We start from the raw sequence: 14,875 nt of genomic DNA, 5'->3' as shown, positions 1-14,875 counted from the left end.
TGTTGTTTTTCCCTTGCTGCTTTTAATATTTTTTCTTTGTATTTAATTTTTAACAGTTTGATTTTTATGGGTCTTGACGTGTTTCTCCTTGGATTTATCCTGTATGGGACTCTCTGCGCTTCCTGGACTTGATTGACTATTTCCTTTCCCATGTTAGGGAAGTTTTCAACTATAATCTCTTCAAATATTTTCTCAGACCCTTTTTGTTCTCTTCTTCTTCTGATACCCCTATAATTCGAATGTTGGTGCGTTTAATGTTGTCCCAGAGGTCTCTGAGACTATTCTCAATTCTTTTCATTCTTTTTTCTTTATTTGGCTCTGTGGTAGTTATTTCCACTATTTTATCTTCCAGGTCAGTTATCCGTTCTTCTGCCTCAGTTACTCTGCTATTGATTCCTTCTGGAGAATTTTTAATTTCATTTATTGTGTTGTTCTTCATTGTCTGTTTGCTCTTTAGTTCTTCTAGGTGCTTGTTAAAGTTTCCTTCCATTTTCTCTATTCTATTCCAAGATTTTGGATCATATTTACTATCATTACTCTGAATTCTTTTTCAGGTAGACTGCCTATTTCCTCTTCATTAGTTTGGTCTGGTGGGTTTTTACCTTGCTCCTTCATCTCCTGCATATTTCTGTCTTCTCATTTTGCTTAACTTACTGTGTTTGGGGTCTCCTTTTCACAGGCTGCAGGTTCGTAGTTCCCATTGTTTTTGGTGTCTTCCCCCAGTGGGTAAGGTTGGTTCAGTGGCTTGTGTAGTCTTACTGGTGGAGGGGACTGGTGCCTGTTTTCTGGTGGATGGGGCTGGATCTAGTCTTTCTGGTGGGCAGGGCTGTGTCTGGTGGTGTGTTTTGGGGTGTCTGTGGCCTTATTATGATTTTAGGCAGCCTCTCTGCTAATGAGTGTGGTTGTGTTCCTGTCTTGCTAGTTGTTTGGCATGGGACGTTCAGCACTGGAGATTGCTGGCCGTTGGGTGGAGCTGGGTCTTAGTGTTGAGACAGAGATCTCTGGGAGAGCTCTTGCCTATTGATATTACTTGGGGCCTGGAGGTCTCTGGTCGTCCAGTGTTCTGAACTTGGCTCTCCCACCTCAGAGCCTGAGGCCTGACACCAGGCCAGAGCACCAAGACCGTGTCAGCCACACGGCTCAGAGAAAGGGAGAAAAAAAGAAAGAAGAATAATAACTAAAAAGAAAAAATAAAATTATTAAAATAAAAAAGTAATAAAAAAAAAGAAGAGAGCAACCAAACCAATAAACAAATCTGTCAATGATAACAAGCGCTAAAATCTATACTAAGATAAACATAAAAATCAGAAACAAGTCAGTCACAGACAGCAAACGCCAAGTCTACAGTTGTTCCCAAATTCCATCGCCTCAATTTTGGGATAATTCGTTGTCTATTCAGGTATTCCACAGATACAGGGTACACTAAGTTGATGGTGAAGATTTAATCCGCTGCCCCTGAGGCTGCTGGGAGAGATTTCCCTTTCTCTTCTTTGTTCGCATAGTTCCTGGGGTTCAGCTTTGGTTTTGGCCCCGCCTCTGCGTGTAGGTTACCCTCAGGCTTCTGTTCCTGCTCAGACACGATGTGGTTAAAGGAGCAGCTGATTAGGGGGCTCTGGCTCACTCAGGCCGGGGGGGAGGGAGGGTTACGGAGGAGGCGGAGCGAGCCTGCGGCATCAGAGGCTGGCGTGATGTTGCACCAGCCTGAGGGGTGCCATGTGTTCTCCCTGGAAGTTGTCCCTGGATCACGGGGCCCTGGCAGTGGCGGGCTGCACAGTCTCCCAGGAGGGGAGGTGTGGATAGTGACCTGTGCTCGCACACAGGCTTCTTGGTGGTGGCAGCAGCAGCCTTAGTGTCTGCCCATCTCTGGTGTCTGAGCTGATAGCCGTGGCTCGTGCCCATCTCTGGAGCTCATTTAGGCTGTGCTCTGCCTCTGTGGGCACACAGGGAAGGAATCCCCTCTCCTTGTGCACCCCGAAACAATGGTCTCTTGCCTCTTAGGCATGTCCAGACTTTTGCCCGGACTCCCTCCCAGCTAGCTGTGGCGCACTAGCCCCCTTCAGGCTGTGTTCATGCAGCCAACCCCAGTCCTCTCCCTGGGATCTGACTTCCGAAGCCCGAGCCTCAGCTCCCAGCCCCCACCTGCCCCAGCGGGTGAACAGAAGCCTCTCGGGCTGGTGAGTGCTGGTCAGCACCGATCCTCTGTGGGAATCTCTCCGTTTTGCCCTCTGCACCCCTGTGGCTCTGCTCTCCTCCATGGCTCCAAATATTCTCCCTTGCCCAGCTCCCGTCTCCACCATTGAAGGGGCTTCCTGGTGTGTGGAAACTTTTCCTCCTTCATAGCTCCCTCACACTGGTGCAGGTCCCGTCCCTATTCTTTTGTCTCTGTTTTTTCTTTTTTCTTTTGCCCTACCCAGGTACGTGGGGAGTTTCTTGCCTTTTGGGAAGTCTGAGGTCTTCTGCCAGCATTCAGTAGGTGTTCTGTAGGAGTTGTTCCACATGTAGATGTATTTCTGATGTATTTGTTGGGAGGAAGGTGATCTCCATGTCTTACTCCTCCAGCATCTTGAAGGTCCCCCCCACTTGGATCATTCTAAATGACATAACCATATACTGTCTTTAAATTGTTTTTGATTTCAGGATGGAAATAAACATGAGACCCCTAAAAATTAGTTCCAACCTGGGACACAGTAAATAATCAGGGACCATGCAGCAAAAGTTGGGGTTGACTCCCAAAAATCCAGCACAACTGGCCACCTAAGCTCATATGACAAACCCTATACTTATTCTGCCTTCATATGTCTTCTCCACAGCTATGCCAAGAATCTCAGCATTCTGTAGCTCCTTTAGGTTAAGGCCAATGTGAAGATACCTCTTACCAGGACTAGAAAGGCATTAACTTAGAAATTTTCTTATCTTCTACCTATGGATTTGATGCATGTAGAAAACTAGAATTTAAATATGTGGAATATAGGACATGTGAGTTTGTTTCATTGAGTGAACTAAATGTGAAAATATTTTGGAACTAGGACTCCTGGGTAGCTTGATGTCACCAAGGGGAAGAAGACATGAAAAGAGGGAGGAGAAAAAGTAAGGAACACTAAAGATTCATTTCCCTTATACCACACTAAATATAAGACGTAAATGGCTATAATGATAATACTGATAACAGCCACCAGGCAGAGCAATGGAAATAATAATCACTTCCACGTGTATGTTATTTCAGAGTTTGCAAAGAGCTTCCCCACTTCAATGGCTCCCTTTGACATTGGAATTGTTATTCCCATTCTATAGATGAAGTTTGGAGACATTAAGTAATTTTCTCAAAGTAGCATTTAGGACTTGGCAGTACCAAAGCCAGACTTCTGATGTCTAGTTTGCAGCCTGTTCTGTGCAACCATGTGAGAACCCTGGATTCTGAGTCCACAGCGCAGCGTTCTAATCTGTGCTCACCTCTTAAGTCTTGCACATTTAGCCAAATAACTTATATTCTTCAAGCTTCTGTTTCTTTATAGTTAAGTGTTATCTACCCTCCTTTTCTTATTGGATAAAATGAAACAGTATAAAAGAAAATCTTTTTTACACTGTGAAATGCTATATAAATGTGAGGCAGGTGTAACTGAGTCCAACTTAATGACTGATATTTCTAGGGGCCTCACCTCAACGTATCCTTACAGTTAAGCTTTCCTCCCTTTTGTCTGGAAGAACAAAGAGTCTCCTTCTCTTCAAAGTTAAACCTTCCACCTGTGTTTATATGAGACCGGCAAATATTTATCAAGGGCTTACTGAGAGTCTATCGCCTCACTTAATCTCCATCATCATTTTACAGATAAAGAACTGAGGCTTCTAAAAGCTGAATAATTTACCCAAGATTATGCAAATTAAGTATTAGAGCCCAGGAAGTCCCATTTCAGAGCCTATGTCTTTAATCACTGTGCAGTATTGCCTCCCCAATGACTCAGGCAACTTCTCTGTTTTCTCCCATTTCAGTTATCTATTACTGCATAACAATCCAACCCCAAATTAAATGGCTTAAAACCAGTCCCCCTATTTGCACATGATTCTGCAATCTGTACTGAGCTCAAATGGGGCATTCTTCTGTTGACTTTGTCTGGAGTCACTCATGAGGCTCCAACCAGCTGGGAGCTTAACTGGGGCTGAACCATCCCTTGTGGTTTCTCATCCTCCAGGGTTCTCTTCATGTGACTGCTTATCATTCAGTGGTCTGGACTAGCCTCTAGTCCAAGCATTTTTATAGCATGGCAGATGGCTTCCACAGGAGGACAAATCCCACTTTGCAAGTGCTTCCCAGGCCTCTGCTGGCATCCTACTTGCTAATGTCCCTTTGGCCAGAACTAGTCACAAGGCCAAGGGCAAAGTCACAGGGTATGAAACCCAGGAGGTGCAGTTCCCTGGAGGCCATCATGTTTACCACATCTCCTCTCTTCCTGTCTATCTTCTCATTCATTACTTATGTTTCCCCCTCAGCATAGAAAAGACTTGGACGACCACATCTGAATACAAGTAAAAGTTTCCTGTGACTGCATTTCCCCTTTAGCTACCATCTCCATCTTACTCTCTTTCCTTTCATAGCCAACCATCTTAAGAGTGGTCTACACTCACTGTCTTCACTCCATTACTGTCTATCTACTCCCCAGTCACTGGAGACTGGCCTCTACCAACACTGTTGCACCAAAACTACACTCCCTCAACTCTCCAATAACCTCTGCATTTCCAAATGCAGTGGTGAATCCCTAGACTTGTTTACTTTGACCTCTCTGTAACATTTAATGTTTTCTTTTTCTTACGTGACTCTCCTTTCTCTCATCCTTTGTATGTTTAGTTCTTCCCATCCTCTAATGGCACCTAATGGTCTTCACTCACCAGGGTTCTGGCTCCTGCCCTCTGTTCTACTCACTGTATAGCTTTTCATGCGAAAAACACTCAAACTATACCTTTAGCCCCAAACTCTATGCTTACCTCCAGACCCATTCATTTAAGTATATCTCTGCTCAAATCCAACAAGTTCAAAACGAATCATCATCTTTCTTCTAAAACTCTTATAATCCCTTATCTCTGTATTACCACCACCGTTTACCCAGTTGCCCAAATTAGAAATGTAATAGCCCAAGACTCTTCCTTCGCTTCTTCCCACAGTACACAATTTGACATTGTCTTATATGTTCCGGCTTTAAATATTTCTCATAACTATCCAGTGGTATACTGGCAAATGTTTATCTACCAGCTTTTGCAGGGGGTGGGGGATTAGTAGCATTTGATGATTTCCATGGTGTAATCCTCCCACCATGGTTGATTTCAAGCTACTAATGTGACATCACTGAATAGAATTGGGAAGAGAAGTGCATTACCACACATTATATAGTATTTCCACCTACAGATACAACAGGCATAAATAACCTCAAGAGAGTAGTAGCAGTAAAAGTAGTAAAATAAGTATAAAGTGATGAGTTTTGAGTATTTGTTTCTTTTGTTTTTAATATAACTAAATTGTAAGTGTATATACTTTAATTTTCAATGATGGCTTTGTTTAATAGCCAGCTCACAAAGTTCCTGGAAATTTAACAACTGGCTCTCATGAGCCAGTACAAGCTGGATCTATCCCTCTCTTTCCCATTCTCAAGACCAGAGACAAAATTTAAGACTCTGACCACCTGTCATCTTGATATTGCAATTTCCTCCTAGTAAGTCTTTCTACTCATCTGTCCCCCACATCGCTGTCCCAAGGACCCTTTCTAACGCTCAAATCTGATTATATCATTCCCCCACTTACAGTCATTGAAGCCCCATAGCTTTTCAAATGGAACTTAAAATTCCTAGTTTAATGCACAGAGACTTGCCTTGTTTTGAGCCTTATCTCCCTATGCTTCACCCACTAACACCCTAGCAACTCAAACATATGCTGTCTTATGACTCTGGACCTTCCCCCATGCTGCTTCCACCCTCTAGATTGCCCTTACATCTTTCACACAGCTAACTAGTACTGAGTGGTTTTTCAAATCTCAGGTCAAGAACTCCCTCCTCTGAAAGTCTTTTCTATACAGGGGCAGTATAGAGTACTGATTAAGAACACGGACATAAAACCAAACAGCTAGGTCTCTAATGTCGGTTCTGCCACTTAACTGAGTAACCTTGAACACGTTACCTAACCTTAGTTTCCTTACTAATAAAATGATGAAAATAAAGTGCTACCTTGTAGAATTGTTGGGAAGATTCGAAGAGTTACTATGCGCAAAACCCTCAGAACAGTGCCTATAACTTAAGCCCTTAGGACTCAGTAAACGTTAGCAATATTAACTACCTAATTGTAAATGCTTCTTATCTGTATTTCCACAGCATTGTGTACACACTCATCACATGATACTAAATCACTGATTTACTTGACTTCCTCCTTTGTAACTCTTCAGACAGGAACCATGTGGCCCTGTGCTTAGGCAGTGTCTAGTAAGTGCTCAATAAACGAACAAAAGAGTAGATGAGTGATGCAAGCTCTGGCCAACTGGGCACATGTTTCTTTTTGACTCATTCAGATGCATTAGATTTAAGAAAGTGAAGGGAATTTGTGAGATCTTGTGATCAAATCAAAGGGAAATATTTTCTCAGATTTAATTAGCTATACGTGGTGCTATAAAAACCAAAATCAGAAGGAAATTAGTTTTAAAACCCACAATGCTTTTGCTGATTTTTGCTTCCTCTTTATGTTGCTACCATTTATAAGAAATGTGGTAACGGTGCCTTAGCCTAATTCCATTGTTATTTGTGACGAATGTAGGAAAGACTCCTCGAGTTAAAGAGAGCTTTGGTAAATGTGTGGGCCAAAGAGACTCTAAATGTCCACTGGAAAATTATTCTGACCTCACAGCAAAAATTAAATTCTATTATTTTCTGAGGCTCTAAGTTGTTTATCTAAGAATCGCAATTTGACTTTTATGGAAAATGAAAAAAGAAAGAAGAAAGATGTATTGAGCATCTCCTAGGTATCAGGTATTTTTACAAATACTCCTTCTTCTAATCGTCACAAAACTGAATTAGATGTTGTATTAGGGTTCTCCAGGGTGGCAGGGAATAGACATGTGTTTATGTTTATGTTTATATATAGAGAGAGATTGATTATAAGAAATTGGCTCTTTCAACTATATACACTGATAAAGTTCCATGATTTGGCTTCTGCAAGCTGGAGACCCAGTAAACATGGTGATCTCAAGTAACTCTGCAGTTCTAGTCTGAAGGCCTGAGCACCAGGAACACTGATGGTATATGTTCCAGACCAAGGGCAGGAGAAGACCAATGTTCCCGCTCAAACAGTGAGGCTGAGAGAGCAAATTCTCCCTTATTCCAACTTTTCATTGGCCCTCAACAGTTCTCATGAAGCCCACCCACACTGGAAGGGCAATCAGCTTTATGCAATCTACTGATTCAGATGCTAATCTCTTCTGGAAACACCTTCACAGACACATCTAGAAATAATGTTTAACCAGATTCCTGGGCATCCCACAGGCCAGTCAAGTTGTCGCATAAAATTAACCATCACAGATGTTATCCCCATTTTCAGATGGGGAATCTGAGGTTCAGAGGGTTAAGTAATTTCCCAAAGATTACATGGATGGCAAGTGTGGGTTCAAGTTCAAATATATGTGTTTCTAATCCTAAAGCACCATGTTCCTTCTACTAAGACAGTAGTTCTAAATCAGGTGAATTTGCCCTCCAGGGTCACTTGGCAATGTCTAAAGACACTTTTGGTTGTCATAACTGGTGGGGATTGAGGGACTTGCTACTGACGTGCCATGGGTAGAAGTTAGGGATGTTGCTAAATATCCTACGATGCCCAGGACGGCCCTCACAACTGAAAATCATCCAGCCCAAGTTGTTACTAGTGCCAAGATAAAGAGACCCTGCCTGAAACTATACTATTTTAACAGTTTTCCAAAACAGTAGACTAGTAATAATATGCTGATCTAAAATACAAATGACTAGAGTTCCATAAACCTAATAAATACTGGTGAAAAGAGTGAATGAATGTTAAATTCTAGATTATGATTTATTTTAATAGCCTCACCTACCTTGGAAAATGTGGGAAGAATAAGTGATGGGTACATGGGAAAGTACTTTGAAAAGGGAGGCAATTTCTAGGTCCAGACAAAAACAAAATATTGTTCAAGAAAAGAAACGTAAGTATTATTCAACACAAGAAACTGCTACTTGGCTCAGCTGTGACGAATATTTACCTGGTCATAATGTTAAATAGTGATTGAAATAAGAATTGTGATACAATTATTTTAGGAAGGGGGGAGGGGAAGGAGGAGAAGAAGAGTACTGTGCGCATGTGTGCGTGCATGTGTTGTGTGTGTGTGAAGTGATAGCTGTTACAGTATTAAATTAGTTGAATAATGTTAAATATTAAGATATTTTTAAATACCCGCTTAAGCATTTATTTAAAAATATTGAGTAACTAGCAGAAGAAATTGCTCACTTTCTTTATAAACATCAAAGTAATATTTAAAGCTCTATGGATGTATTTATATAGAAAACTGTGACTCTAAAAAATCATTTAAAAAGTCATATTCTAGTTCTGGGATATCGAGAGAATCTCTATTAAAGAATAAAAAGTGTACCCCTAATCCCATTCAGAGTTCAGACTACCAGGCTTAGGGATACTCTGCAAGAAAATGTAGACAGCCCACTATTTTAAGAGTTCATGTGGAGGCCAATTTACTTAGCCTCTCTGAGCCTCACTTGTTTCATCTCTAAACTAAATAAGTTCATTTGGAACTAATTAAACTCAAGTGCATGGCAAATAACAAAAATGAGACAGACCAGGTACAACTGCCAGCATCACTTATAGATGATAGTCTCAACTCAGATCCAGCCAGCGGTTGCCATAAAGACATATTGGTGCTAAGAGGCCCAATGGTTCAAGAGAAGCTACAAATCTGAATTTTCACATGAAAGCTCCAGGTTTTAGAATGCTAGTTTAAAACACACAGTGCCTGCCAAACCCAATCCATCTGCAAGCCACCACCAGCTCACAGGTTCCCAATGTGCGACCTCTAAATTAGTGAACATGGCTGGCCCCTGTAGGGCAGTGCGATGTCTCGTTTCTAAAAATCTCTATTGAATGTATGAGCTTCTCCAACACCAAAGAAGCAGTTTGTTTAATCCAAACCTGACCCACTATATTACTTCACTTTGTGACTTTTACATTCTCTGTGAACACTCACAAATCTTCAGACCCAAGATCTGCATAAAGCCTTTATCCAAGAAAGCATAGTCATCAACAAAGCTAGGTGGGCTTCCCTGGTGGCGCAGTGGTTAAGAATCTGCCTGCCAATGCAGGGGACACGGGTTCGAGCCCTGGTCCAGGAAGATCCCGCGTGCCGCGGAGAAGCTAAGCCCGTGCACCACAACTACTGAGCCTGCGTGCCACAACTACTGAAGCCTGCACTCTAGAGCCCGTGCTCCGCAACAAGAGAAGCCACCGCAATGAGAAGCCTGTGCACCGCAACAAAGAGTAGCCCCCGCTTGCTGCAACTAGAGAAAGCTCACGCACAGCAATGAAGACCCAAAGCAGCCAAAAATAAAAGAAAATAAATAAATTAATAGAAACAAAACAAAACAAAGACAGGTTCTGCCAAACACAGCTGGGCCAAAAAATCAAGGAGTCGTTCTCAGAGGGACATGATTGGGTAAAAACTGTCATTAATCGGTCTTTTCAGACGTGTTAGTCCACAAAGACAACAATTGCCTTTAAACACAAAGGACAGTATCAAGTTCAATATTTGCTAAGCAGAATATCTTTTAATCTTTTACAAGGAAACTTTTACCCACTACTGCTAATTATCTTCTTCGTCTACAGGTCTAGAAAAATGAAGTCTGTGATTTGTTTCCTGTTCATTTTGGGAACTGCAGTTGCAATCCCGGTAAATATCCTTTCTTCTATTGTTACATCTCTCCTTCCTGACATTCAGTTTAGAAATCCTCCATTTAAAAGAAAATGTTCTTCAGCTTGCGCTATTTACTTAGTAGCATGTTAATCATATCACTTGTGAGGTGGTTTTGATTTTATATAGCCCTAAATTTTTAAGAAATAAACAAATCAGGGACCACCCTCCCAAAATAAATAAATAAATAAATAAATAAATAAATAAATAAATAAATAAATAAATAAATAAATAAATAAAATGTTCTTATAGAATGGTTTGAAGTTCTCTTTTTTAATTTTTTTATGTTTATTGGAGTATAGTTGACTTACAATGTTGTGCTAGTTTCAGGTGTACAGCAAAGTGAATCAGTTATACATATTCACATGTCCACTCTTTTTTAGATTCTTTTCCCATGTAGGCCATTACAGAGTACTGAGTAAAGTTCCCTGTGCTATACTGTAGGTCCTTATTAGTTACCTATTTTATATATAGTAGTGTGTATATGTCAGTCCCAATCTGCCAATTTATCCCTTCCCCAACTTACCCGTACCCTGGTAACCATAAGTTTGTTTTCTACATCTGTAACTCTATTTCTGTTTTGTAGATAAGTTCATTTTTATTTTAATCAAATTACTTTTTTCCCAAGCAAGGAATGAATGACTAGTAAAGATGAAATAAGGTACTTTAAAAAAATATATTTCTTGGGAATTCCCTGGTGGTCCAGTGGTTAGGAATCCATGCTTCCACTGCAGGGGGCCTGGGTTCGATCCCTGGTTGGGGAACTAAAATGCCACAAGCCGCGAGACACAACAAAAAAAAAAGGTCGACAAAAAAAATATTTCTTTAAGAGCTAACAGGTTCTACAAGATACAAGTATGCAGCTGAAAGTGTTGACTAACAGTCTATTAGCCAGGGAATATGCCCAAATACCAAAGAGAACAGGAAGAAATAAATTCTGCTATGGAGCTCACCAGGCTAATATGAGAAATCTAAGAAATTAGTATGAGAAATCTTGGAGCAAATACCCACACTCGCCAGCAGCATTTTCTTCAAGATCAATACATACTGGCTGAGAAATTCTGAGTCTATAATGAAAGCAGGACCCAATAGGTTAGGGACAGGAAATGATATGGTAACCATAAATCAGCTCCTAACTCACACTTGGGGGGGTACGTCCAAGCAAACATGCTGAAAGCAGACAGGACTAGAACTTTCTTTTCTTCACAGCCAGATATATTAGCCCCACCATTCACACTGCAATAAATCAGCCACACACAAATCAGATCAGCTGAGCCGATGTCAGCAGCCTCAAAATACATGAAAGTTGTCTTTGTTTATTTAATGGGACCGTAGCTTGGATGATCATTTGTATATCTCCAAAAGGATCCATATCATCCTTAATCAGACTAAAGGATTTGTGCCATTTTTTCCTTTTCACCAAATGGATGAATCAACCTCCTTAAAAAAGACAAAGCAATTTATCTCTTGTCCCTTCTCTCCTTCCCTCTCTACTGCGTCTAAGATTCTGTCCTTGCTTTTGTTGCTGTTGTTGTTTAAGGATTTATTTATTATTTATTTATGTATTTTATTTATTTTTGACTGCGTCAGGTCTCAGTTGCAGCACGTGGGATCTTTCTTTGTGGTGCACAGGCTTCTCTCTAGTTGTGGCGTGTGGGTTTTCTCTTCTGTAGTTGTGGCGTGCAGGTTTTCTCTTCTCTAGTTGTGGTGCGCAAGCTCCAGGACACGTGGGCTCTGTAGTTTGCGGCACACGGGCTCTAGTTGAGGCGTGTGAGCTCAGTAGTTGCTGCGCGCGGGCTTAGTTGCCCCGCGGCATGTGGGATCTTAGTTCCCTGAACAGGGATCGAACACGCGTCCTCTGCATTGTAAGGCAAATTCTTTACCACTGGGCCACCAGGGAAGTCCCTGTCCTTGCTTTTTGGATAGCTTCTGGCTGACAGATGTGTCAGCAAGGATAAACACCATGCCACCCACACCAAGTAGTTCTTAGAAAAAAGAATTTATGAGCACTGCTAAGAATCAGGCTTAAGTAGTGAGGGGCTGCTCCAGCTGTAATTATAAATTTTCCTCTGAAATTACAGAAGTGGGATAATTAATATGTTCAGCACAGAGAGAAGTTCCCACAGAACCATTGTTTTCTCCTGAAAATGCGGTTTGCCCTTGCAGCTGTTGCCACTATGTAAACAAGCATCAAAAGGGTCTTTGAACCAAATGTTTGAATGACACGCCTGCATATAGACATGTTCCAGATGTTTCCCTCTTAGGAAAATTTTTTTTCATACAGATTCAGTCCCGTGTTAAAAAACTAAGTATCTTCTCAAAGGATATACCTGTTAAAAATCTTGTATACTTTCTCTGCCTGCCTGAATTCTCCAGAAATAAGTGGGTTCTGTATGGTTCGGAGAACCCACACAGATTTCCAGAGGGTATGTTGTTACAAATACACATGTGGAGAGAATGATGAAACAGAATTTCACTTTCTGAAAATTTCTGAAAGATAAGCTGCTGTGTTTCTGAAAGATAAGCTGTTGCATTTCTTCCAGCTTGCTGAGGGGGAGTGGAGGAAGAAAGGTGCAGAGACGGGGAGCAGTTCGCCATTAATAAGCCTAAAGTCTCCTCCACTATTGTCCTCCGTCAGGCCCCTGCCAGCAACTTGCCAAACTGGCCACCGTTCTTTCTCCATGCTCCTCTTAAAAATGGCTTCTCTGGAAATTTTTTCAAATATGATTATTCCTTTTAGTTGAAAAGGTAACAAGAAGCAGGAGAAGAAACCACATCTAAAAAAAATCCTGGGGGTGGAGGGATGAATTTGGAGATTTGGGACTGACATATATACACTACTATGTATAAAATAGGTAACTAATGAGAACCTACTGTATAGCACAGGGAACTCTACTCAGTGCTCTGTGGTGACCTAAATGGGAAGGAAATCTTAAAAAGAGTGGATATATGTATACGTATGGCTGGTTCACTTTGCTGCACAGCAGAAACTAACACAACGTTGTAAAGCAACTATACTCCAATAAAAATTAATAAAACAATACAGGACTTCCCCAGCAGTCCAGTGGTTAAGACTCTGCCTTCCGATGCGGAAGGCGTGGGTTTGATCCCTGGTCAGGGAAATAAGATCCCACATGCTGCGGGGTGTGGCCAAAAACTAAATAAATAAATAAATAAAATAATAGAATAGAATAGAATAAAATAGATAACCAACAAGGACCTACTGTATAGCACAGGAAACTCTGCTCAATATTATGTAACAACCTAAATGGGAAAAGAATTTGAAAAAGAATAGATACATGTACATGTATAACTGAATCACTTTGCTGTGCACCTGAAACTAACACAACGTTGTTAATCAACTATACTCCAATATGAAATAAAAACTTTTAAAAGGTAATTTATATTTCACTTTAAAATTAAACCAGTCAATAAATCAATCAGTAAAATCCTGTACTCCATGACTTTCTTTACATTATATAATCAGCACTACAAGACCTGGTAATGGAGTAAAGAGAAGTCAATTCAAATAAAATCTGAGTTTTATACTTATACCTGGACCTGTCTGACATGAGTGTTCACAGTATCTCTCTAATAAAGATCTGTGATGAATACCTGCCTAAGATATCAGACAGCTCATATTATTACCACTGTGTGATATTACTACTAGCTATAGTAATTTTTCACTTGGGTTACCCCTTAAAATTCACAAAATGTCTTGTATACATAGCCTTATCTTGATATTTCTGCTCACTTCACCTTGAGAGATGAGAGAGTGCAGATGAACAATTTGTCAAACCACCACACATAGTAAATAGCAGAGTCAAGACATGAAGGAAGGTCTCTTATCTCTACGTCCAGTTGTTCAACTTCTCCATCATGTATCACTGCCCAGCTCTTCATCTATGCCTCCAGTCTTGCTAGAAATAGAGCTATTCCTATAAAGGAAGTAATACTCCATAGCTGTTCAGCCCTTCTAGACTTCGTGTCCTGTTTCATACAGTTTTTCAATTAGTTCAAGATTAAATTATTTTTTTACTACATGATTTCCTGATGAATATATGACTGATAGAGTTAGGAAAGTACACAAATACTGAATAAAGGGTTTATAACTTTTTCTGCTAATTATCAGTGAGTACTTAAAAGTTAATTTAAGAAAATGCACAGTGCTATAGCCTATGGTTAATTTGATTTCAACTTTGTGCTAAACAACATTTTTCAAAATTATAAAGTATAAATGCTTTGTAAAAGTTTGAAAAACACAGAAAATAATTCCAAAAATCAGAGGTTGCTATTATTGAAATCATTTTGGCCCTATCTTCCCCCATTCTCTGCATATATAACTTTTTCTTAATCATGATTGGGATTTTGTTTTCACTTAAGATTATATTCTATTTGCTTGTATCTTTAAAAATTCTAGAGAATATCTTTTAACTGATGTTATAAATGAAATATATTACTACTAACAATGATGACAAGAAAAAAGTAGCTAGAAATTTTAAACATTAACATTTAGGCATGAATAACAAACCAGTTTTTAATTTTTTCAGACACAAGCAAGGTTCCTATCTGATCATTCCAACCCAACTGCTGATTCCTTGAGTTCCTTCCAACAGGCTGAAATGTTGGTAACATCTGAGCACACTGCAATCCCCATTGTAAGGGCTGAAGATGCAGAAGATGAAAAGGAAACTGCAGTATCCATAGAAGACCATCCCACTCATAAGGTAAAAGTAACATGGTTATACTAGTACAGACTTTTGTCTCCCAAGGCCTCAATTCTAAAGCGTGGTCAAAGAGACTACCTTATTCACTCTAAGTTTAATTTTTTTAAGATGATGATCACATCAACTGCCTCCAATCTCTAACAGAATTGTGAGGATTAATGAGTTTTACTTCTTGGGCTGAAGGGCTACATAATT

General features: G+C 40.3%; 1 protein-coding gene and 1 long non-coding RNA gene across 3 annotated transcripts in view; one reads left to right on the top strand and one right to left on the bottom strand.

The window, feature by feature from the left end:
- The window catches only part of LOC137763957 (uncharacterized), a 66,168-nt gene that overhangs the window by 23,902 nt on the left and 27,391 nt on the right, over positions 1–14,875 (bottom strand). The gene's annotated exons all lie outside the window — the stretch shown is intronic.
- The window catches only part of SPARCL1 (SPARC like 1), a 51,795-nt gene that overhangs the window by 21,562 nt on the left and 15,358 nt on the right, over positions 1–14,875 (top strand). Inside the window, exons 2-3 of one of the 2 annotated variants that reach the window (XM_068542417.1) lie at positions 9,869–9,932; positions 14,570–14,680. In XM_068542417.1, coding sequence (XP_068398518.1) covers positions 9,879–9,932; positions 14,570–14,680 — 165 coding nt within the window. In that variant the 5' untranslated portion in view covers positions 9,869–9,878. Of the gene's footprint in view, positions 1–9,868; positions 9,933–14,503; positions 14,681–14,875 lie in introns of both variants that reach the window. The other variant, XM_068542416.1, reaches the window with a different exon arrangement.

Source organism: Eschrichtius robustus, chromosome 4, assembly GCF_028021215.1.
Source record: "Eschrichtius robustus isolate mEscRob2 chromosome 4, mEscRob2.pri, whole genome shotgun sequence".
In the NCBI taxonomy this organism is placed as follows: domain Eukaryota; kingdom Metazoa; phylum Chordata; class Mammalia; order Artiodactyla; family Eschrichtiidae; genus Eschrichtius; species Eschrichtius robustus.
Note: the sequence above shows the minus strand (reverse complement) of the source record. Positions and strands in the feature narration are given on the sequence as shown.